The 25,741-nt window shown below is 44.7% G+C and overlaps 1 protein-coding gene across 2 annotated transcripts in view; it reads right to left on the reverse strand.

The window, feature by feature from the left end:
- Positions 1 to 23,100, reverse strand: part of Dnaja3 (DnaJ heat shock protein family (Hsp40) member A3) — a 29,623-nt gene extending 6,523 nt beyond the window's left edge. Inside the window, exons 1-10 of one of the 2 annotated variants that reach the window (XM_040748148.1) lie at positions 22,858 to 23,100; positions 19,726 to 19,859; positions 18,774 to 18,857; positions 14,201 to 14,401; positions 12,535 to 12,687; positions 9,922 to 10,069; positions 9,412 to 9,476; positions 5,756 to 5,884; positions 3,762 to 3,877; positions 3,056 to 3,153 (exon numbers count right to left, since the gene is read on the reverse strand). In XM_040748148.1, the coding sequence (XP_040604082.1) occupies positions 3,056 to 3,153; positions 3,762 to 3,877; positions 5,756 to 5,884; positions 9,412 to 9,476; positions 9,922 to 10,069; positions 12,535 to 12,687; positions 14,201 to 14,401; positions 18,774 to 18,857; positions 19,726 to 19,859; positions 22,858 to 23,068 (1,339 nt within the window). In that variant the 5' untranslated portion in view covers positions 23,069 to 23,100. The remainder of the gene's footprint in view (positions 1 to 3,055; positions 3,154 to 3,761; positions 3,878 to 5,755; positions 5,885 to 9,411; positions 9,477 to 9,921; positions 10,070 to 12,534; positions 12,688 to 14,200; positions 14,402 to 18,773; positions 18,858 to 19,725; positions 19,860 to 22,857) is intronic. The other variant, XM_040748149.1, reaches the window with a different exon arrangement.
- Between the last annotated feature and the right edge of the window lie 2,641 nt (positions 23,101 to 25,741).

Raw genomic sequence — 25,741 nt, forward strand, 5'->3', positions numbered from 1 at the left:
CCTACAAAACATTAGCTCCCTGGTGGGCATGAGAGTAAAACAGTTGTGTGCAGAACAAATCTCACGTATTATGAGATTTTGGGACCTGTCAGGAAGAAGTTACAGGTACACAATCAGAGTTCTATGGAACAAATAGTCCCACTTTCTATTTAGTTTTATCTTTATTTCTTCATATACCTCAGTCCCCATTCATTTAACTGAAGCTGGCTTTGGAGTTGGATTGGCTCTCCTACTGTAAACTCAAGCATATTATTTAAATACAATTCAGAATTTCTGTATTATATCAAAGAGCCATTGATATAAGACAGAAGAAAATAAAATTAGGGACTGTTATCTGTGGATTTCTTTTTCTGAACAGTCTAATTTCCTTCAGGTTTACCATCTTCCCTATTGTCACCTCTTCCAGTATGCATACCTATAAAAGTTAAAATATTTCTTTGTTAACATTAATGTTTGAGTTTTCCAGAGAACAAGGGATTTCCTGACAGCAATCTTAAACTGCTTCAGAAAGAGGATGAGGATCTACTTCCTTGACTTCACCTGATTCGACTGGAGGCATCTGAACTGCCCCATATCATTGACTCCACCTGACAAGCACTATCCTGAAACTGGCTTGAAACTACATCACTCTACACAACTCCTGACCAAGAAACTGAAACAGCACATCTTCTACAATCTGGCCAGAGCTTCAGATGAGAGCTTCAATCAGCACTAGAACCCCAGTCAGGAACTTCAATCAAGCATCTCCTGCCATACAGAGACTGTCTGATCTACTGAGATTTTGTTATACTAACATTTTTCTTCTCACAGGTCCCCATGAGATTATCATCGTCCCATCTCAGCAGGAAGTAGTTTTGAGAATTCCACGCCCCCTCTCCCTACTATTGATATTATAAGATAGTTTACACCTGTTAGTTAGTTTTCAATTATTTTAGAGTTGGGATTGGAAGGAGGTGTTCAGATTTGGGTGTTTCTTTCAGATAAGTTTAGGTTCAGATAGAATAGATGTTTGATACATTTGTTCATTGACACAAGTTAGTTGTCCTTTTTAGACTAAAAAGGGAATTGTAGGAGAAAGCCTGTATGCCGCGATTAACCATGTGACTTACTAGAGGCGCATACAGATGAGGTAATAAAAGAGCGGTTTACCACACCGCTAACCACACCCACTTTAGGCATGACTAAAGATGTATACGGCCGGATGTAACGACGTATACGTACGTAGGCAGTGAACTACGTCACCAGCCAGGCCCACTTTTGGGCATGGCTAGGGGGCGTTACGGGGGAAGGCATAAAAGACAGCACACAGGAAGTCTTGGTCTCTTTTCCCGGAGTTCGGCTTCCTGTTTGGCAACGGAAAACTACTTGGCTCATCTGGGTTACTTGTTTGGTATCTTGTGGGTAATTTCTACAATAAATACTTAGTTTTACTTTCAGTAAGTGTGTCACTTACCGTTACAGCGTCATTTGGAGCAAAAGAACTGGTATCTTAATCCCAGCTCTCACAAGGTTAAGCAATGGGATCTCAAGTGAGAAGCCAAGACCATGTCAAACAAATAAAAATGAATAAGAACAAAGAGAAAAGTGTGTGTGTGTATATAAAACCTTTCCTTTTCACAAAATATACTTGATATTTGTTATCATTGTATATAATTTCTATATCAGGCTTAAAACCTTCTTCTTTAGACAAAGAGGGGAACTGTAGTGGCATCTTGCCTTGCCAGTGAACTTGTAGTGGCCACACCCTTTGGGTGTGGTTTCAGGTGCAGACGTGTCACGCAGACATGAACCATTAAGGTAGAGGAGGGGCTGGCTTGTGCTCTCTTGGGTTCTGGAGAGCATTGGAAGGGCAGAGACTGCATCTTCTGGAGCAGGAAGGCTGCGGCGGTTATTTACTCTTATCTGTGTAAGGTCTTCCCTAATAAATACCTATTTATCATTTTTTATTTTATTTTGGTTTTTCCAGACAGGGTTTCTCTGTATTGTTTTGGAGCCTGTCCTGGAACTTGCTCTGTAAACCAGGCTGGCCTCAATCTCACAGAGATCCGACTGCCTCTGCCTCCCGAGTGCTGGGATTAAAGGCATGCACCACCAACACCTAGCCCTATTTATCATTTACCTTGGGTCTGGTGAACTCATTTAAACCCCTGCCTTCAATATGTGTTATCTAGCCAACATTAAAATAAATGCCATTTGGTGTTTGGTCAAGCTATAGACAGGAAAGGCTGCTGGGACTTCCATGTACACTACTGTCTCTTCTTGCTGAGAACTCATTCTCCCTCTACCCTGCTGGAAAAGCTGCCCAGATCTGAATACCCGCTGTGAATTACCATACGTTAATCTAAGGTCATTCTACCTAGGTTCCCACAGAGGACTCCATCCAGGTTCCCACAAAAACAAAATGATGCAATGTGGTAGAAACATGTGTAGCCCCAGCACTGCCTGTCCTGACCTGTCCCAACCAACAGAGGCCTCGCCTGAAATACAGCTACGGTGGGGGGGTGGGACGGGATGGGGGACAGGGGACGGGACAGACAGTAAAGCTCCAGCCCAGACATCAAACCACTTGTGTTCACAGAGCATGACATTTGAGCTTGGGTAACAAACTTGTTCATTGAATCAAGAGATCAAAGCTATCCTTTGTCCTCTGATAGGAGTTTTACATTGTTGTTACCACTGTTTACTTTGGGATCCTGGTGAAGTGTTTGAGGTCAGGAAGGCACAGATCTGTCCAATTGATCTCTCTCTGAAGCTGTTACAAAGAACTTTGCAGGGAAGTGCCCAAAGTCACATGGCAAATGGCAGAACCAAGGCTAGAACTCAGAACAACAGCTCTGAGACAGAGCTGCTGGGCAGGAGGTGACCCTATGCTTTCTAGGCACATGCATGCAGTCAGAGAAGCTTCAAGAGTCTGGGTACCCTCCCACAAGTCACCTCTTTCAATGACACTTTTGGAGGCCTATCAACTAGAAAGCAAACATGTTTTGAATTGTCCATCAACCCTTCAGAGACTCAGAAGTCCCTTATGTCACCACATTACTCCCAGGCCTCTTACCCGTGCTTGTCTGGGTGACACCATTCACTGTCCCCTCCACATCAGTCTCATCCTCGGCATAGCTCAGGATCAGGTTCTGCTGCCTACTGGTTAGTCTCCTGTGGACCAAGAGCAGTTAGTGGCCAAGCACTTCCTCTAGGTAGCCCTCGAAAGGACACAATGAAACTAAGTTTCTGACTCAGGCAGAGCACACACAAACCTAGCAGTGAGGGTCTAAGGGCCACATGTCAGAGCTTCTCTCTAAAACTGAGTAGTTTCAACTGTCATTACTGTTACCCTAGATACTTACAGGGTGGGACTGGGGCGTCCATGCTATGTATGTGTCTATGAGCAGCAGGTAAGAAAGTAATCTCACAAAGGCACAAGGGCTGGAACTGGCTCCCCAGGCGGAGGACCAGGGCACACCCCACGCTGTGTGCCACAGCATTCTGTCCAGAACACATCGGGAGTCTGGCATCCACATGTCTTTTTATACTTCCACAACTCAATGAAGTCAACCTGCTATATCCCCTACTAAGATGGGAAACACAGGCTGAACAAAACTGACTTCAAGGAAGAAAAACGCCTGCCCAGGCCAAGAGCTCTAAGGGCAGCTGAACAGCTGGGTGCTGGGCCTGGCAGGTAAAAGGCTCGAAGGGTGCCCTGTTGGCTGCATCTGTGCTTATGGGGTCTGGCAGTCTTGGTCATAGTCTTAGTGAACACTTACTTTGGAACTCTGATCTTGATGTGAATGTAGTGGTCACCATAGCCATAGCTATTAATCCGGGGGATGCCTTTCCCAGTCAACCGAATCTTCTGGTCTGTCTGAATCCCAGCAGGTATCTATTGAGAAAGGAAAGCAATGATGTTCCCCAGTCCTCACTATGCAAAAACAAAACATCTTATCACACACAGAAAGGCGTCTTCAAACAAGGATTTGCACCGGGAGGTCAGAAGAAGCTAGCCACGCAATTGTGGGACAGCTGAGTCCATGAAACAGATGTGAGGAGTTAAGCAAAAGACTTGGGAGAAAAACGTTGAATGCAGGTATAAACTAAGCTTGCTTTATTACTCTCAGGCTGGACAGCAAGAACCCTGAAGAAGCAGAGACGGTCTCCAGGTGGAGGTGGGAGTACCTGCCCAGTGACCACTGCCATGGCCTAAGGCAATGCCAGAGTCTCCAAACTCAGAGGCTGGAGAAGGCCGTGAGGCAATACAGTGGTGTTGGGGAAGTCCTGTTATTTGCCTGTGCATTTGTCAATAAAGTACTGTCTGGCCAATAGAAAACCTAGATAGGAGGGACTAGGAGTCGAGGAGGATTCTGGGAAGGGGAAACACAAGAGAGTCAACATGTGACGCCATGGGGGTAGGACGCCGGGAACTATTCTCCAGTAAGAAACATACTTAGATTAACAATTATGGGGTAATTACTTAAGGCAGAGCTAGCCAGTAAGAGACAAACAAGGCCAACAGCTTCATAATTAATATAGCCTCCTGTGTGTTTATTTGGGACTCATGCGGATCTAGAACCAGGCTGGCCCGGCAGAGCCCAGGCGACTGGCGGGGGATAAACCAAAGCGGCTAGCAAATGAAAAAGCTGCCCTTAACACAGTGGTATAAGGGTGGGCATAGGAAGCTGTCCACTACACCTGCAATTAAAACTAGAGGTGGTCTGGGGGCTGGAAACATGGCTCAGCAGTTAAGAGCACCAGCTGTTCTTCCAAAGGACCCAGGTTCAATCCCCAACATCCATATGGCAGTTCACAGCTGTCTATAACTCCAGTTTCAGGGGATCTGGCATCCTCATATAGACAAACATGCAAGCAAAACACCAATGCACATTAAAAAAAAAATAGGTATGGGGGCTGGAGAGATGGCTCAGAGGTTAAGAACACTGGATGCTCTTCCAGAAGTCCTGAGTTCAATTCCCAGCAATCACATGGCGGCTGACAATCATTTATAATGAGGTTTGGTGCCCTCTTTTGGAATGCAGGCCTACATGCTAGAACACTGTATACATAATAAATAAGTAAATCTAAAAAAAAAAAAAAAAGTAAATCTTTAAAACAAACAACAATAAAAACAGGTAGGTGGTGGTGAGTCTCTGTGAGTTCAAGGCCAGCCTGGTCTACACAGAAAAATTCTGTCTCAAAAAACCAGCCCACCCAAAAAAAAATCTATAGGTGCTCAACAGATTAAGACGCAGCCCCCAAGATACCTGCTCCCCAAGACTAATCACAGGTGAGACTATGATTAAAGATCACCTACTGCAGTGCATAACTCATGCCCTCAATTCCTGGGACATTGACCAGTGCTAACAGGAGACACAGACCAAGAACAACTGCCAACAGTATCAGAAAGGCCTGGAGTTGTGATTACTACTCAAGGAACAGCCTGAAACTCTTAGTGTCTAGGCGCCAATGTCTCCTCTACACTTAGAATCCCTGACAGGCTGGACACCCCAGCTACTTCCCATCTTATGCATGTAATCATAGCACATGGAAGGCTGAGCAATGGGATTACAAGTTCAAGATCAGCTGATAAAAAGCATCAGTCTCTAAAAAGAAGGAAGGAAGACGGAAGGGAGGGAGGGAAGGAGGGAGGGTGGGAGGGAGGGAGGGAGGGAGGGAGGGAGAGAGGGAGGAAAGGAGGGAAGGAGGGAGGGAGGGAAGGAGGGATTTGTGCCAGGGTGCAAAGACAGCTGTCCTCATGACCTCTTACCGTCACATTGATGGTCTCATACAAGCCCTGGGCTTTGGCTGTACCCCCAAGAATAGCTTGAGCTATTGAAATAAAGAGGTCGGAGTGGATGTCTGCGCCGTCCCTCCGGAACACAGGGCTTTTCTCCACCTAATACCAAAGAGAAGACAAGTGTGACCACTGTGGAAGTGCTGCCTGAAGCTGGACATAAGCCATGTGCCTTGGCAGACCCGAGCTCTCACACTTCAGTCCTTTTGCACTCAATCTGACAGCACAGGAAGACTCTACCTCAGCGTGGGAGACAGCACCCCATGGCTCTGGAGGGACAGACACAGTTTCCATGCACACTGCACGGCAGAGCACTGGCTACACTTCCTCAGCCTCCATCACAACCTTTCAATTACAAAAGGAAATAAGAATGCAATTTGGCATTCTAATTTCCCCCTGAATCTTATCTAATTAGAAAGATTATTACCAATACATCTACATCTACAAAGATAAAAATGATTTATAGGGGATAGGGAAGTGCTTGCTACAAAAGTATGAGGATTCATAACACTCATGTCAAAGCTGGGCATGGTAGTATACATTTGTAACCCCAGCCACTGTGCTCTCTCTCTGTCTCCCCCCTCCCACCCTCCCTCCCTCCAAGTGAACAGCTGGATCTCTTGAGCTCCCTAGCCAGAAAGTCTAGAGGAATAAAAAAAAAACCACCAGATATCAATCGCTGCCCTCTATATTCATGCACACACATGTATTCAAACATAAAATATTTCAGATGGTCACATAATATAAGTTGCCTTCAGGACAAAGGGTAAGCACTGGAATTTATTTGACTTACACTATTTTATGTACTGTACTATCTTTGAAAGATCTCACAATATTGCCCAAGCAGGCTCCAAATTCATGGACTCATGTGAACCTATCCCTCAGCCCTGCATGTAATGGTACTCCCCCTGGAGTCACTACACCCAGCTTTGCCATTGGGTTTATTTTTATTATTTGGAGGAGGGAGGGTGTTTTTTGAGATGGGGATCATCAAGCCAGGCTGGCTTTCAATTCTGTGAGGTGGAGGATGACACTGAACCCTGATCCTCCGATCTCTATCTCCCACGTACTAGGATTACAGGTTGTGCCATCATGGCCAGTTTTATACAGTGTTGATGATTGAATCCTGGACCGTGTGCACGAAAGGCACTTTACCTACATTCTGAGTCTTATTTCTAGTGTTCATCTTTAGTCTTGTTTTTAATGATAGGGTTTTGGAGGGGCAGGCAAGAGAGATGGCTCAGTGGTTAAGAGCATGTACTGCTCTTCCAGAGGATCTGAGGTCAATTCCCAACAGTCATGTTTCCTGGCTCATAACCATCTGTAACCCCAGCTTTAAGGAATCTGACAACTCTGGCCTCCTTAAACACCTGCATTCATAAAAGTATTCCTTGACACACATAAAAGTAGATGCATATTTAAGAAAGGATGGTTTTGGTGCTGGAGAGATGGCTCAGAGATTAAGAGCACTGACTGCTCTTCCAGAGGTCCTGGGTTCAATTCCCAGCAACCACATGGTGGCTCACAACCATCTACAATTCAATCTGGTGCCCTCTTCTGGCAGAACACTGTATATGTAATAAATAAATAAATCTTTAAAAAAAAAAAAAAAAGGATGGTTTTGTTGTACAGCCCAGGCTGGTCTTGAACTCAGGTTCCTCCTGCCTCCACAGTCCAAGTGCTAAGATTACAGGCATGTACCACTATACCTCCTACTTGATTCGAGTAATAAAATATATCACATAAAGAAAAAGGCAAAGCAGCAGGACAATAGTGGCACATGCTTTTATTCCCAGCACTCAGGAAGCAGAGGCAGGCGATCTGTGTGCAAGGCCAGCCTGGTCTACAGAGTGAGTTTCAAGACAGCTAGGGCAATACAGAGAAACCCCGTCTCCAAAAAACAAAACAAAGAAAGAAAGGAAAAACGAAAGAAAGAAAGAGAGAGAAAGAAAGAAAGGAAGGAAGAAAGAAAGACAGGAAAAGAAAATATAGCAAACAGTACACTCATAACCAAGCTGACAGAATTGAAACATCACAACTTGTTGGATCAGGTAGTGCACACCTATAATACCAACATTCTAGAAGCTAAGACAGGACGGTCATGAGTTCCAGACCAGCCTGAGCAACATAGGGAGATTCTGTCTCGAAAAGGGGGAAAGAAAAATTAGCAGTATAATTTATTTATGGTTCTCAGTTAATCCCTACCCTGAATTTGGCATTTTTCAACACAACAAGCATACCTTTACCTTGATTGCCTTTCTATATCCCTGAACAGCACATAATCAGTCTCATGTGTTTGACAACTCTATGCAGACAGTCTCTTGTACTTTACAGCCTGTAACAATCTGTATTGGTGACGAAGTACCTCATGCTCACTGTAGTTCTTTCCTTCAGATTGAAAATGTTCTGCTATATAGCAGCTTGATGACTTCTTTTTTTGACAAATGACAGATTTATCACCAGTGTCTTCCTATTATAAACAGGGTTGTCATATACACCCCTTGACCCAACACATGTTACAGTTACATGGGTTTTTCTGATACATACCTGGAGTCCAAATCTTTTTGTTACCAGAGAAAACCATTTTAGGGCAAAGGATGTGAGCACTTTGCTAGCATGGAGAAAGCTGTGTGTTCAATTTCTGGCATTGTTAAATAAGCAAATAAAACTATACAATTATAATTTGCTCTCTGGCTGGGTATTGTAGCACATGTCTTTAATCCCAGTACTCAGGAAACAGAGGCAGGGAGATTTCTGAGTTCAAGGCCAGATTGGTATACAGAACATGTTCTAGGACAGCCGGACTACAAAGAGGAACCCTAAGTTTCAAAAAAGCAAACAACTAAAACATTTTAAAAAGGGTTTGCTCTCTGAACAATTTTTTGTTTTGTTTTGTTTTTGGTTTTTCAAGACAGGGTTTCTTTGTGGCTTTGGAGGCTGTCCTGGAACTAGCTCTTGAAGACCAGGCTGGCCTCGAACTCACAGAGATCCGCCTGCCTCTGCCTCCCAAGTGCTGGGATTAAAGGCATGCGCCACCAACGCTGGCTCTGATCAACAATTTTTATACACACATACACCCACACACCCACACACACACCTGAGTGGTGGTGTCCCACACCTTTAGTTCCACCACTTACGAAACAGAGGTAGGCAGATCTCTGAGTTCAAGGCCAGCTTGGTCTACAGAATGAGTTCCAGGCAGCCTCCAAAGCTAAAGAGAAACGCTGAATCAAAAAACAAAACAAAATAAAACAAAACAACAACAAAAACCACACACCCACACAGATGTTCAGGGGTTTGTGTCTGTTTCTTTCTTTTCTCCTTTTTTTTTTCAAGACAGGGTTTCTCTGTGCAGCCCTGGAATTCACTCTGTAGAACAGGTGCTGGGATTAAAGGACCAAGGGCATGAACTGCCACCGTCCAGCTGTGTTTCCAACTTGTCAGTGTTGTGAGAAAGCTTTATGCTCTGCATCCACACATGAAAACAACAACCATGCCCGAGGCCTTTCTTCAACTCGGAACAGTGACACCTGTGCCCACGAACCATCTACCTTACTGCAATGAGCAGTCTCACCTGTACCCACTCTGAGAAGACAAGGACCCAGAGAAGCTGACAGGCAAGCACCTACCCTGAATGTGACAAAGATTTCTCGTTTTCCCACAGGCATCCTTACAGTCTGACCATCTTCAACTCCTAGAGAACAAAAGTTCCAAACAACAGTTATGGTAGGGCATCCCACAACAATGTCTACCCAGGAAACCTACTTGACTGTTTCTCGTCTTATTTTGGAGATGGGGTCTCATCACATATCTCAGGCTGACTCAAACTTGGGCTCTTCCTGCCTTAGCCTCCTGAGTAATAGGATTAACAGGTATCATCACATCACTAGCTTGCCTCCTGTTAAAACCAGTCCTCACTTCATGAAGACACAGGACAGGACCCTGGGACAAGAGCTGCAGTACCCCAATGTAGGAGCAGAGTGGGCGCACGCACGGTAAGGATGACTGGTGTAAAGGAACACTGTAACAGATTCTAGTTCCTCCTCCAACCCGGGAACCCAGGGCTTTAAGTCTAGCTCTGCAATCAGGTAGACAACAGGGAACAACAGAGCTGGCCCATCTCCTGAGCAGTGGCCCACCTGCAGGCACAGGGATCGTCACTCGCTTCTTCTGCTTGGCTTGTCCTGCTCCTCTGCAGACCACACAAGGAGTAGTGATGATGGAGCCCCGGCCACCACATCTCCGACATGTGGAACGCATCACAAAAGGGCCTGTATTGATAGTTTCCTGAGGAGGAGGAGGAAAATGCTCAACATGCAGGGACATTGTTTAATCAAAAGAGTTTTATTAAGGGTTTATATTCAGGTTAAGTGGCACAGGTCTATGATCCCAACATATAGGGGGAAGGGGTAGAGGCAGGAGATCAGGAGTTCAAGGCCAGCCTTAGCTATATAGTGAGTTTGAGACCAACCTGAGTTTATATGAGACTCTGTCTACTCCCAATCCCCGATGAGGGGGTGGATAAGAATAAACTACATTTTATATATGTACGTACATACATACATACATATATATATGAAACTTTAAAAGAATAATAACCTTTTTTGTTTCTTTGGGTTTTTTTGTTTGTTTTTCAAGACAGGGTTTCTCTGTTTAGCTTTGGATCCTCTCCTGGTGCTTGCTCTGTAAACCAGACTGGCCTCAAACTCAAGGAGATCTGCCTGTCTCTGCCTCCCAAGTCCCTTATATTAAAGGTATGAGCCACCACTGCCCAACTTTTGTTTGTTTTTTGAGACAGTGTTTCTCTGTGTATAGGTCAGGTTGTCCTGGAATTTGCTTTGTAAACCAGGCTGGTCTTCAACTCACTGGGATCCACCTGCCTCCTGAGTGTTGGGATTAAAGGCATGTACCACCAGCAGCCAGCAATAATTTTAAATTTTAAGTGTGAGAGATAAGGTGTGAAGGAGGGAGGGGCAAGAATGGGCTTCCTGTGTGCATGTCCTGCCCTAAGACATACTGCCTAAGCCAGGCATGGTGGCTCACGCCTTTAGTCCCAGCTCTCGGGAGGCAGAGGCAGGTGAATCTCTGTGAGTTCGAGACCAACCTGGTCTATAAGAGCTAGGTCCAGGACAGCCTCCAAAGCCACAGAGAAATCCTGTCTCGAAAAACAAAAACAAAAACAAAACAAAAAAGACACACTGCCTAAGAAAACAGATATAGGTGCTCGCACTGGGAATTTGAACATTTTTGATGAAGGAAGAGGGACGATATCTCCCTCATGTAGCCCAGGCTAGATTCAAACTTGTTATGTAGTAGAGGATAAACTTGAACTTCTGATGTTTCTGATGTGGCTTTAGCTGGGCATGATGGCCCACATTTGTTTTCATTGCACTAATGAGGCTGACAAAGACTGCCTCATGTTCAAAGTCAGCCTGAGGTCTATATTGAGTTCCAACCAGCCTAGATTAGAGTTAAACCCTATCTCAAACAAAACAAACTATGAATTCAGGTTTTGAGCATGCCAAGAACATGCTCACCAATTAGAAACAGACCCAAGAACTCTAAATATGGAATGTCTGTACACAATACAGAAGAAAAATTCTCAATTAGAAGCTAGTCTGGTCTATATATCAAATCTCTGGGCCAGACAGAACTACATATCAAGACCCTGTCTCACTAAATGAAATAAAAAATAGGTTGTGATGGCCCATTGCTTGAGATCCAGCACTCATAGGCAGAGACAGGCAGATCTCTGCGAGTTTGAGGCCAGTCCGGTCTACAGAGCTAGTTCCAAGAGAGCCAAGGATACACAAAGAAACTCTGTCTCAAACAAACAAAAATAAACACAACAACAACAATAAACTTCCCACATATAGGGGCTGGAGAAATGGCTCAGAGGTTAAGAGCACTGACTGCTCTTCCAGGGGTCCTGAGTTCAATTCCCAGCAACCACATGGTGGCTCACAACCATCTACAATTCAATCTGGTGCCCTCTTCTGGCATGTAGGCAGAACAATGTATATGTAATAAATAAATCTTAAAAAAAAAAAAAAACTTCCCACATATATAACATGACCTGGGGAGATGGCTGGCTCAGAGGTAAAGTTCAAACACTGGGTCCCACATGATGGAAGAGTACTGACTCCGATAAGCTGTCCTTTGAATGCCACATATGGGCCATGGCATAAAAGCACATTAAAATAAATAAACATAATAATAAAAAATTAAAAAAGTATAACCAGGCATGATAACACATGCTTGTAATCCTAGCACTCAAGAACCCGAGACAAGAAGTCTGCCCGGGTTAAAGATTAAGACCCTTCGGGAGGCAGAGGCAGGCGGATCTCTGTAAATTCGAGACCAGCCTGGACTACCAAGTGAGTTCCAGGACAGCCTCCAAAGCCACAGAGAAACCCTGTCTCGAAAAAAAAAAAAAAAAGATTAAGACCCTGTCCTTCCCCTAATCTCCACTCCCTCCCCCAAACAACAAAAAACAAAACAAAACAAACAATCAAACAAACAGGGTGGAATCCTAGCACTTGGAAGGAGGATTACAAGGGCCAATGTCATCCTCAGCTTGAGGCCAGCCTGGTGCAGTAGTATGGCAGTACAGCCCCCAGCCCAAGCCCCAGGAATATCTAAACAATGCATCTCCTGGAATAGGGAAAAGTATGGTTAGAGCAGCATAAGATGGGTAACAGAGGGAAACATGAGCAAGAGACATAGGGACAGAGGCCCCAAAGTATCCTTACCATGCCGGAGCCGCCACAGTAGTGGCAATGTTGCACTTTGGTTCCAGGCTCATTCCCCTTGCCGTCACATCGCGCACAGGTGTCCATGATGTTCACAGTGAACTCCTTGTTGACACCCTTGGCAGCTTGATTGAATGTCAATTCCATGATGTACTAAAAATGAGGCATGTCCTGTCACTCTGCTGTTTCAGAACAGGAGGGCACTGGCCAGTGCCTGCAGTTTACTCCATAACTACCAAACATGTACATGTACGTTCTGCCAGGTAAGAATGGGTCTATTCACTTAGCTGATGCAGCTTTACACATACGGATTTTAAAATGTACTAAGATTTACTCTTCAGCTGGAATAACACCTGCATGTAGTATATGCTTTGGCCTAAATCCAGAATATCTCCCAAAGGCACAAGGCTTGGCTTCCATCTTAATGTGGTGTCTGAGAGGCAGAAGGATCTTGAAGAGGTGGAGTCTGGTGGGAGATTTTATGTCACTGGATATGTCCTCAAAGAGGACTTGGGGCTGCCAGTTTGCCCCCTTTCCTTCACAACCAGGATCAGATAGCAACTTCACCACACCCCACTACGTTATATACTTACTGTCTTACCACAGGCCATGAAACAGTGAAGCCAGCAGACCATTCAAATCTCTAAACTCAAAAGCCAAAAGAAACCTTTCCACTTTGTTTTGCCTACATGTATATGCATCGCATGTGTGCCTAGCACCCCAGGAGAAGAGAAGAGGACACATAGTCCCCAGGAACTGGGGTTACAGTTTCTCAACATCATGAGGGTGCTAGGAACTGAACTTCGGTCCTCTGCAAGAGCAGCATGTGCTCTAATCACTGAGCCATCTCCCCAGCCTCACTTTCTACTTTTTGAGTTGTCTCAGGCATTTTCTTACAATAACAGAATGAAAACTAGAACAATACTTACAAAAAGCTTAAATGATCCAAAACATGATTTAGATCATGGAACATTTCTATTCTTTCCTCCTCAACCCTGACAATGTCTCATTAGGATGGACCTCTGGAAGATTTCATCAGCAGTATCTTCCTGCTGGACTGAGCTTTCCTAGAATAACAGGGAATGCTCTAGACCAGTGGTTCTCAACCTTCCTAATGCTGTACCCTTTAACCCAGTTCCTCATGTTGTGATGACCCCAACCATAAAATTATTTCACTGCACTTCATAACTGCAATTTTGCTACTGATACGAATTAGAAAGTAAATATCTGATATGCAAACCCAAAGTGGTTGCAACCCACAGGTTGAGAGCTGCGGCTTTAGATAAATTACTCTACTATGGATTCTGAGGGCCTTCAGTTCTGCCTGATTAAACAGCTATTAATAACATCACAACACACACGTTCATTATTCCATAGAGGATTTTTCAAATATCCCTAACTTCCTGCCAAAAGGCTGCCTCTGAATCATTCCATTGCCTTTCTGAGAAACAGGACCTAAGATTGTGTCTCACTAAAGCATAAAAGTTGACCATTTAAAATAAGACATGCATGACAGCATGTCTTTAATTCCAGCACCTGGGAGGCCGAGGCAGGCAGATTTCTGTGAGCTCAAGGTCAGCCTGGTCATAGCGAGTTCTAGGATAGCCAGGGCTACAATGTGAGACCCTTCCTCAAAAATACAAAAATAAATGAAAAGAAAACTTACTTCCTGAGGCTGATCGAACACAGTCTGGAAATCTCCAAAAGGAGATGATGAGAACTCCCCAAAGATTTTCCTGAACAGCTCCTCGGGGTCAACAGAGGGACCCCCTCTCCAGTAGCTCTGTCCAGAGCTGCTGGCACCAGGATCAAAGCCAGCAGAGCCATAAGCATCATACTGCTTCCTCTTTACTTCATCACTCAACACCTGTGGTGAAATGACACAGCAATCAGGCATTTCTGGGTCTTCTAAGGCTAGGAACATAGACAACAGCACATACCAAGTAAGTCTGTCACATTTACTAAGTAGTCTTATGTGCAAAGCATTCCACAGAGGCCAGGCATAGTGGTGGTGAATGCCTGTAATCCCACCAATCAGAAGGCTAAAGCAGGGAGATGAGTCTGAAGACAGCCAAGGCTGCACAGTGATACCTGTTTCAACAAGAAACCAAAATCACATTGTATCTCAGTGGTAGAGCATTTGTTAAGCATACATACAACCTTGGGCACAGTCCTCAGGACCACAAAAGCAGAAAAATAAAAAAGTAAACATTTGTAAGGTAATGGTGTTGCATATCTTTACTCCCAGCACTCAGGAGGCAGAGGCAGGCATATCTCTGAGTTTGAGGCCAGCCTGGTCTACAGGGCAAGTTCTAGGACAGGCAGGGCTACACAGAAAAATCCTGTCTCAAAAAAAATCTTTTTTAAAATTAGTCATTGATGAGTGTTGGTGACAAAAGCCTTTAATCCCAGCACTCAGGAGGCAGAGGCAGGCGGATCTCTGTGAGTTCGAGACCAACCTGGTCTACAGATCCAGTTTCAGGACAGCCTCCAAAACAATACAGAGAAACTCTGTCTTGAAAAACAAAACAAAAAAATTAGTCACCAAACACACCTTTCAGGGTATGATGGTTAATTCTGTCAACTTCACTGGTTTAAGGCATTCCTAGAAAACTAGTAAACTATACTTCTTTTTGTTGTTGTTTTATTTTTTGAGACAGGGTTTCTCTGTGTAGCTGTGGCTGTCCTGGAGCTCCTTCTATAGTCCAGGCTGGCCTCAAACTCAGATTCACCGGTCTGCCTCCCCAAGTGAGAATATTAAAGCTGAGCACTACCACACAGGGCTACAAACTTCCTGATGTGCCTCTGAGGGTATTTCCAGACAAAAATGGAACTGAATGCAGCAGCAGAAGAGGCGAAGACTGTATTAACGGAACTTAAGGGGCTGAGGCAGGAGGAATTCTTTGAGTTTGAACAAACAAGCAATAAAAACAGCAGGACTGGCCTGCAGGTTAAAGAACGGGGTGGGGAAGACCTGCTCTGACTGTGAGCAGCACCGAGTGTGGCCCGATGGAAACAAGCAGCAGAGTAAGCAATTAGCTCTAGGTAGTGCTCAAACCTTTTCAGGATGGGACCATAGACCTCGCCAACTTTTAATTGTTTATTTATCTTGGCTTTTTGAGACAAGCTCTCACTATGTAGACTTGGTTATCCAGGAACTCACTATGTAGACCAGGCTGGCCTAGAACTCAGAGCTCCACCTGCTTCTGCCTCTCAACTGCTGGGAATAAAGTTACCATGCCCAGCTTTTCTTCAGCCTTTGAATACACACTGGCATCAGCCACTCTCAGGTATTCAGATCTGAGGGCTCAGAGCAGGCTACTGTCCCTGGCCTATCACTCAGAGGCTTCCTGCTTCTTAAAGTGACATCACTTCTTAAAGTGATGCTACAACCTATAGACTGCCATTGTGGGACTCTTCAGCAGCTGATTTTTTTTAGCTCCAAAACACCAAAAATAAATAAATTAATTAAATTAAATAAATAAAAGGATGTGTTACATTCATTTATTCTGTGGAATATTTGTTTAATGAAGCAAAGATATGCTGCATTCTTTTTTTTTGTTTGTTTTGGTTTTTTCGAGACAGGGTTTCTCTGTGTAGTTTTGGAGGCTGTCCTGGAACTAGCTCTTGTAGACCAGGCTAGTCTCAAACTCACAGAGACCCACCTGCCTCTGCCTCCCGAGTGCTGGGATTAAAGGCGTGCGCCACCAACGCCCGGCATGCTGCATTCTTTTATGTTACATTTGTTTAACTCTGTAAAGCTGTGTCACGCTCCCTGTCTAAAACACCTGCTCTAATAAAGAGCTGAACAGCCAATAGCTAGGCAGGAGAGAGAAAAACAGGTGGGGCTGCCAGGCAGTGAGACTAAATAAGAGGAAAAACCTACACTGGGGGAGAGAAGAGGAAGAGCAAAAAAGGAGCAGAGGAGGACACTAGGGGCCAGCCACCCAGCCCAGAAACAAAATATAGAAAAGAAATGGGTTAATTTAAGTTAGAAAAGCTGGCTAAAAACAAGCCAAGCTAAGGCTGGGGATTCACAAGAAAAAGTAAGTCTCCATGTATTTACTTTATTTGGCAAATAGGTGGCCGGCCCCCAAAGAGTTAAAAAAAAAACAAAAAACAACAACAACAACAACAAAAAAAACCAACTACATAAAATCCTGTCACAAAAAAAAAAAAGGATAAATTTTTATCTTTAGGTATGGGTATTTTGTCTACATATATGTCTGTATAACACTTGTGTGCCTGGTGCTCTCGGAACCCAGAAGTGGCCACTGGATCTCTTGGAAATGGAATTACATATGGTTGTGAGTTGCCATGTGGGTGCTGGGAATTGAACCTGGGTCCTCTAGAAGGGCTGCCAAAGCTCTTACTAACGAGCCATCTCTCCAGCCCCCTGCCCCTTGCAGCTGATCTAAAGAGCCAATTAAATAAATCTCTTGTGATTACATATACCCTTTTAGTTCTACTTCTCTAGAAAGCTCTAGCACAGACTAGCTGTAGTTAGCAGAGAATAAATCCTTCATACTTTGGGAGGATGGGAGGGAGAGGGAACTGGGATTGATATATAAAATAAGGTTGTTTCAGCTGGGCGTTGGTGGCACATGCCTTTAATCCCAGCACTCGGGCGGCAGAGGCAGGCGGATCTCTGTGAGTTCAAGGCCAGCCTGGTCTACAGCCTCCAAAACAATACAGAGAAACCCTGTCTTGAAAAAAAACAAAAAACAAACAAAAGGCAGGCCTTGCCTCTCAGAGAGACGAAGGGGAGTTCTCTTCTGCAGTGGAATACTAGGGATTGTAGCCTGTGGCCAGCTTCTCTCAGAGAGACGAAGGGGAGTTCTCTTCTGCAGTGGAATACTAAGGATTGTAGCCTGTGGCCAGCTTCTCTCAGAGAGACGAAGGGGAGTTCTCTTCTGCAGTGGAATACTAAGGATTGTAGCCTGTGGCCAGCTTCTCTTGTCTCTCTGCCCACCTCTCCCTTCACCCACCATCACCTTTGAGGGTTGTCACTCTCCCATCTCCTGGTTTTACCTGCTCCTGCCTGTAACTACAAGTGAACGAAAAAAAAAGTTTCTAATTTAAATAAAAAAGGAAAAAAATCTAAATGGCAAAAAAGAAAAAATTACACATAACCACAAAATTTGAGAATGATTTTTACAAAAAACCCAACTAACCAAACAAAAAGCGCTTCCTACTTCTGAGTTGTCTCTTTATATGTGGATATCTAATTCCGTGAACAAATAAACTCTGACATACACAGAACCCCTTACAGATAAGGGGTTCAAGTCCAAGAGGAGTGGTGTTTGAATGAAAATGGCCTCTGTACAGTCATAGGCAGTGTTAGGAGGTGTGGCCTTGTTGGAGAAAGTGTGTCACTGAGGGTGGCTTCTGAAGCTCAAGCCAGGCCCAGTTTCGTGCTCTCTTCCTGCTGCCTTCCAATCCAGATGTAGACCTCTCAGCTCCTCTCCAGCACCATGTCTGTCTGCACGCTGCCATGCTTCCCACCATGATAATGGACTAAATCTCTGAACTGTAAGCCAGTCCTAATTAAATATTTTCCTTTAAAAGAGTATCCGTGGTCATAGTGTCTCTTCGCAGCAATAAAACCCTAGCTAAAATAAATGGCCATTCTCTACATTCTCCAGTAACTCTGTAACTGGTCAATGGCTCTTTCACAGACATGGGTTTTTTCCCCCTTATAAGGTTTCCTATTCTTACAGTTGCTACCAAATAAGGGCTAACTTAGTCTAACTGGGATTTCTAAAGATCATTTATCAGTATGAATTAGCTGAGGAGCTTCACTGATACAGATGAACTGTGTTCCTGTTTTGTTTTGTATTGAGATGGGCTGTGTAGCTCTGGCTGGCCTTAAACTTGCAGAAATTCCTCTGCCTCAGCCTCACCAGTGCTAGAATTACAGACATACCACCACTCCTAGTCTCTCTTCTTTTTTAAAACCTACATGTAGCTATTTTGTGTACATGTGTGGGTGTCTGAATGCCATGGCACTCAGCTGGATGGAGGTCAGAGGACAATTTGTGCAAGTTGCTTCTCTCTGCCCACCATGTGGGTCCTGGAGATTGAACTCAGGTCATCAGACATGGCAGCAGATACATATACTCACTGACCCATCGCACCAGCCTTGTTTCTTCAGTGAGATTCTGAGTTAGCAGAACTAACATAATACCTCAGCAGAGACAGAACACCACACTGGAGCAGATGACACAGCAGGTTGTTACCTCATATGCTTCTGCCAGTTGGGAAAACTTCTCCTTGGCTTTGGGGTCATCCTTATTTGTGTCCGGGTGATATTTCTTGGCAAGCTAAGTGGGAAAAAAAAGTAAACTACTATAGATATAAAGCAGAACCCAAATATTTGCCACACTAATGCATTTGTCTCTCTTAAGACAGCAACAAATTCTTTTTCCTTTCTTTAAGTTTTTTGAGACAGGGTTTCTCTGTGGCTTTGGAGGCTATCCTGGAACTAGCTCTTGTAGACCAGGCTGGTCGCAAACCCACAGAGCTCCGCCTGCCTCTGCCTCCCAAGTGCTGGGACTAAAGGTGTGCGCCACCACCGTCCAGCTTTTTTTGTTTTTTTTGAGATAGGGTTTCTCATGTAGCCCTGGCTGTCCTTGAACTCACTCTGTAGAACAGGCTGGCCCCAAACTCAAGAGAGCTGGGACTAAAGGTGTGCACTACCACCACAGATCTACATATTCCTCATCTACCAGAAATTTCTTCCAAAAATAGTTAACTAGGAACTGGAGAGACGGCTCAGCAGTTAAAAGCATTTACTATTCATGCAGAACTGGATTTGGTTCCCAGCACTCATAGCAGCTCACAAGTGTCTAAAACTCCAGTTTCAAGGGACTTGATGCCCTCTTTTTGATCTCAAAGGCATCAAGCATGCATACAGTACACACACAAATTAAAAAAAAGTAATTCTTAGCCGGGCGTTGGTGGCACACGCCTTTAATCCCAGCACTTGGGAGGCAGAGGCAGGTGCATCTCTGTGAGTTCGAGGCCAGCCTGGTCTACAGAGTGAGTTCCAGGACAGCCTCCAAAGCCACAGAGAAACCCTGTCTCGAAAAACCAAAAAAAAAAAAAAAAATTTTAAATTTAGACACATACATATAAAGATCACCAGCAATCTTTCTACAGGTTGTCAGTGAATCTGAGACCAACACAGACCTGATAATAGGCTTTCTTGATATCTTTCTGGCTGGCATTTCGGGGCACTCCTAGTATCTGGTAATAATCATCTTTGGCCAAGGAAGCACTTGTGTGGAAGGAGGCAGTACAAACAAAAGGGAAACTTTTTGTTCCTGGAAATGAAACAAGAAAGTTAAGTTAGTCTGGGAATCTGCCCAACAAAAGGAAATTATAAATAAATGAACTTGTGAAAGAATAAACAAACCTCAGGTATAGGGTCTGTTCCCTTCTGAGCACACTAGAAGCCAAACTCTCGTACTTCAAATAAGGGGAAAGCTTGGGGATGTAGTCCAGTAGGTACACTGCTTCGCAGGCATGCATAGGGCCCTCAGCATCAAATAAACCCAGCATAACTGTGCATAATGAACACATGCCCAATAACCCTAGTGTTAGTTCAATGCATAGCTACACAGAAGCTCTAGGTCAGCCTGGAATATATGATACCATTTCCAATTAAAAACAACAATGACAACAACAAAAACCATAGCTGGGTGATGGTGGTGGTGGCAGCACTGGCCTTTAATCCCAGCACTCATAAGGCACAAGCAGGTGATCTCTGTGAGTTTGAGGGCAGCCTGGTATACAGAGGGAATTCCAGGACAGCCAAAGCTACAGAGAAACAGTCTCACCGCCCTTCCCCCCAATAAACATTAAAAACAGCTGGAGAAGTTGATCATATGTAGAAAGAAGTTAAGGGAAAAAAAAAGAGAATGAACAGGAATGGTCAGAATAAGATAAAAAGGAGTTATAAGATCATTATTGTTTCTTCAGTCAGAATGGAGGAGACATTAGAACTGGATCCTTAGTGATCCTATATTCAACCTCCTACTTAATACCTGCCTGGATAGTTAACACCCCCTATTCCTTCCACTGCCCACGTCTATTAGTGGCAAAAGTCTGGCAGCTGTAGCAGCTTCAACAACTTTAGTAGAGAACATAAATGAAACTGTGTAGATAACTATTACAAAGTGATGTCTTTTATATCCTAAAGGCACCAATAATTAACAATATTAGCAAAAATTGATTTAACTCTTAGGTTTTCATTGTTTTACCCAAGGTATGTCCAGTAAATGTTTTGCTTTATTTGAACCCAAGATTGTTATTTACATTGTTTCAAGAATACCCAATGCTGCCAGGCGTTGGTGGGTCACATGCCTTTAATCCCAGCACTCTGGAGGCAGAGGCTGGTGGATCTCTGTGAGTTCGAGACCAGCCTGGTCTACAAGAACTAGTTGAAGGACAGCCTCCAAAGCCACAGAGAAACCCTGTCTCAAACCAAAACAAACAAAAAGAATACCCAATATAGTGGCAACTTACTGCTTTCCTTCCGTTTGGGAGATTTTATGTCATCTGATATCATAAACCATTCTTGAGAAATGATCACAGACTAAAGTTTGGAGGCCAAATTGATGACCTTAGATGTGGTATCAGGATATACAATGAAGAATGCCCACTGTAGCCTATAGGCTGACTTACATGGTATAACACAGTATAAGAAAATAACATGAAGCCCCGTGGTGGTGCACATCTTTAATCCCAGCACTCAGGAGGCAGAGGCAGGTAGATCTCTGTGAGTTCGAGGTCAGCCTGGATAGCCAAGGCTACACAGTGAAACCCTGTCTCATAAAACCAAAAAAAAAAAAAAAAAAAAAAAAAACCCTGACTCGATAAAACAAAAAAACAAAAACAAAAAAGAGGAAAAGAAAATAGCCGGGCATTGGTGGCACACGCCTTTAATCCCAGCACTCGGGAGGCAGAGGCAGGCGGAACTCTGTGAGTTCGAGACCAGCCTGGACTACCAAGCAAGTTCCAGGACAGCCTCCAAAGCCACAGAGAAACCCTGTCTCGAAAAACCAAAAAAAAAAAAAAGAAAAAAAAAGAAAAGAAAATAACATGAGAACATGAGTAATGGAGAGGCAGCTTAATAGTTAAGAGCACATACTGCTCTTGTAGAAGACACAAGTTCAGTTCCTAGCCCCTAAGCATAGCAGCCTATAACTGCCTGTAACTCCAGGGGGACCACCTCTGGCCTCTTTGGGCACCTGTACTCAAGAACACAGACACACATATACATAACTCAAAAAACTTTTTTTTTTTTTTTTTTTGGTTTTTCGAGACAGGGTTCTGTGGCTTTGGAGGCTGTCCTGGAACTCGCTCTGTAGACCAGGCTGGCCTCGAACTCAAAAAACTTTAAAAGTATTTTTTAAGCCGGGCAGTGGAGGTGTATGCCTTTTAATCCCAGCACTATGGAGGCAGATGAAGGTGGATCTCTGTGAGTTCCAGGCCAGCCTGGTCTACAGAGCTACTGAGAAACCCTATCTGGAAGAAAAAAAAAAGTAAGAGAAAGATTGTTGATCTGTTTATCAAGGCTAAAGCACTTCAAAGCTCAATGTACACTGATTTGGCATTACCTCCAGTAATAAGGGACGCAAGTTCCATGCCAAGACTACCATTTTTCTGATTCATAACTTTTTCAAAATTCTTTAACATCTAAACCTGTTCCTTCATCAAATGGAAGGGTATCAATGCCTGTCACATGAAACATTCTGAGAAGCCATATTTCATACACAGTAAGTATTCAATAAATGTTAGGCTGCATTATTACAGTCACTGACTTAAAGATTCTAAAAAAGACTGGTTATGGTCGCCATTTACATCACGTGATGCTAGGGATACAAGCCGTGAAAGACAATTCATCAAACTTTCTGACCTTAATGAGAACAAGCACCTGCATCTATCTCCCTAGATCTCTGGGTACCTAGCACACACTGAACGGCAGTTGCCTCTTCCACTACAAGCTAGAAAGTGCAGGAAAAGAGAAGGAATAGAGCAAGGGAGCAGAGCCTGGACAGAGAGGCAAACTGTTGACAGAGGTGAAGGTTCACGGCCTTCCGAGCGTTTCACCACTCCAGCTCCACGAAGCTCTTTCCCCTCGACGGCTGCTGGATAGCCAGCACCTTGGCCTCTCTGCCTTCTGCTTGCCTGTGTCCTCAGCAATTCTTCTCTCGATCGGGAAGACACCAGCATCCCGCTACCCTGACCATCAGAGCGAGGCGAGTCGCCCTTTCTAGCCCCAGGAGCCGCTACTCGAGATCTGGAAGCCTCCCTCACCTGTGTGGCGGACACCCGGTCTCAATGTCAGCAGCGTCCGGGGGCCGTGAGAACCCACGGAAAGTCCGAAGGCAGAGACGCTCAGCTTGCGACCCAACGATGTTGCCAGTACGCCCCCCTGGGGCTGCTTGGCCCCTCTCCCCGCTGCAGCCGGCAGCCGGGGGGTCCCCACCGCCACTAGCAACCAGCGTGGGGTACACCGCGCAGCCATCTTGGCCCGGGGACACTGCGCCTGCGCGGACCGTCCCTACCCGGCTTCTCCGGTCGCGTCTTCCGGAGGCGAGGCAGCCGCAGCACTCAGGGAGCCACCATTGCGTCCGCGATGCCGCCTCCTAGCGTTGTGCTCGAGTATAAGTGCTTTGTCCTGGGGGATGTCATCGTGTATGTTTTCCCTGTATTGGAATTTCTGTGATGTACGATTGAATGCTGCACTTTACTTGTGAGTGATGTGGCTGAATATAGCAACTGTAATCTTCCTGCTAACCTTGCCCTGGAAGGAACTTCAAATCCCAGAAGACCACGCGGCGTCAGGGTCGCAGATTCCGGCGTGCAGTTTGGAGCTGCCTTCCCTTGACCCTGAAAATTACATCGTATTGCGTGTTCTCCCAAAAAACCTTCACCCGCGTTGTCGTTTGCAGTTTTTGTGTGTCTGATTCCCTCGCATCAGAACTTGAAGCATTCAGCTCCGTCTTAAGTACGTTAGCCTTCTCGAAAGCTGTAGCAAGAATTTAATGAGTATTGTAAATGCCTATTATGTTTCACATACTTACTGTTTGTTATCCATGTTCTAGAATATGTTAGAGCAGACCCGTTGTAGAGGAGCAAATTCACTTCACAGGAACAGACTTCTTATGAAGTAACACTGATAAGTGTTACCAAAGAAGCACAGTTATGAGGTCAGGGGGTAGTGGTGCATGCCTTTAATCTCAGCGCTCGGGAGGCAGAGGCAGGTGGATCTCTGTGAGTTCAAGACCAGCCTGGTCTACAAGAGCTAGTTCCAGGACAGTCTCCAAAGCCACAGAGAAATTCTGTCTTGAAAAACAAAATATATAAGCATGCCTGGACAGTGATGATGCAAACCTTTAATTGAAGCACTTGGGAGGCAGAGGCAGGCTGATCTTTGTGAGTTTGAGGCCAGCCTGGTCTACAAAGTGAGTTCCAGGACAGCCAGAGCTATAAAGAGAAATCCTGTCTCCAAAAAAAAAAAAAAAAAAAAAAAAAAAGAAAGAAAGAAAGAAAGAAAATTGCTCTTGGAGTCAACCTGTTCAAAATCAGTACAGCTGTGTGTCCAATGGCAACTTCATCTATTTCATCTATCCTTATATTGCCCAGGCTAGTCTCAAACTTGGGCTCAAGCAATCCTCCCACTCTTGAAAACTGCAAGATGTGTACCACTTGTACCACTGAGCCCAGCAAGAATTACTTTTATTTGAGCTAGAGTGATGGATCCAAAGTTAAGAGAGCTCTTGCTGTTCTTCCAGAAGACCTGAATTTGATTCTTGTATCAGGCAGCTCTTGCCAACCTATAACCTAGTTCAAGAGTTGCAGTGGCCTCTTCTGACCTCTGAAGGCATCTTCACACATGTATTGCACATATAGATGAGTAGGCAGGCATACACACATGAATAAAAGTAAATGGTTCAGCAGTTAAGAGCATTTGTTCTTGGAGTCTGTTGAGGTGGCTCAGAGGTTAAAAGCACTGGCTGCTTTTGCTGAGGTTTTGAGTTTAATTCCTAGCAACCACATGATGGCTCACAATCATACATGCAGGAGAAACACTGTATACATAATAAATATATCAAAAGCACTTGTTCTTGCAGAAGACCCAGGTTTGATTCTCAGCACTCACATGGCAGCTCATGGCTGTCCGTAACTCCGATTCCAGAGGATCCTATAATTCTAACTCAGATTCACATGTTTGCAGAGCAAGCACAATTATCCACTTAGCCATCTTCCTAGCCCTGCCTCCCCCTCCTTTTTTGTTTGCTTGTTTTAAATTGGCTTTCTTGATATGGGGCTTGCTTAGTAGCTTAGGCTATCTTGCAACTCACTTTGTAGCCCAAGCTGGCCTCAAACTTGGCGGTTGTGGCACACACTTATAATCCCAGCCCTCAGGAGGCAGAAGCAGGCAGATTCAGTACAGTAAGGGATACACAGAAAACTCAACTCGGGAAAAAAAAAACGAGAGAGAGAGAGATTGATTCTCAATTGTCCTTATCTCTTCAGTCTGCCCATTCCATTTATCTGTAAATGACTTTAGTTGCTGCAAACCCCCCCCCCCCCCCGTGTTTCCCCATGTAGCTTTGGAGCCTGTCCTATAACTAGCTCTCTTAGACCAGGCTGGTCTCGTACTCACAGAGACTGGCCCAGAGATTCGCCTGCCTCTGCCTCCCAAGTGCTGGGACTAAAAGCATGCTGCATCACTGCCTGGAAGCTGCAAACTCTTAATCCAACACGTGAAAGGCCTAATGTAACAAAATCTGCCTTCTTGATTCTGCTCCACCGTTTACACGCTTATGGGGCCAGCTGCTTACCCTCAGCTTCTAGTCTAGTTAATTGTGTCCTGCTACTTGAAGAAGTAGGTAGTGGGATAGAGTGCACCCAGGTCATTGAAAAGCCTCAGGGATGAGTACTGCAAGCCTAATCCCAGGGCAGTTGAAGAGTGGTCTCTTAAATGGCAGGACTTGCTGTGGCTCACATGACCTCCTGCTGGTTCTGTGGTCCCTCAGGCATCAGGGCGTGATTTCTCAGGGCGGCCTGGCAGCTATTGGCTGAGAGGTGGTGCTGGCGACAGTCGCACGGAAGAAGGGAGATGCGGGGGCGTGCCCAGATGAGCCGCAGGAGCCCCCGATTGGATAGCAGCATGTCGGGGCGTGTCCTCCAT

The sequence above is a fragment of the Mesocricetus auratus genome, unplaced genomic scaffold, assembly GCF_017639785.1.
Source record: "Mesocricetus auratus isolate SY011 unplaced genomic scaffold, BCM_Maur_2.0 Super-Scaffold_100007, whole genome shotgun sequence".
In the NCBI taxonomy this organism is placed as follows: domain Eukaryota; kingdom Metazoa; phylum Chordata; class Mammalia; order Rodentia; family Cricetidae; genus Mesocricetus; species Mesocricetus auratus.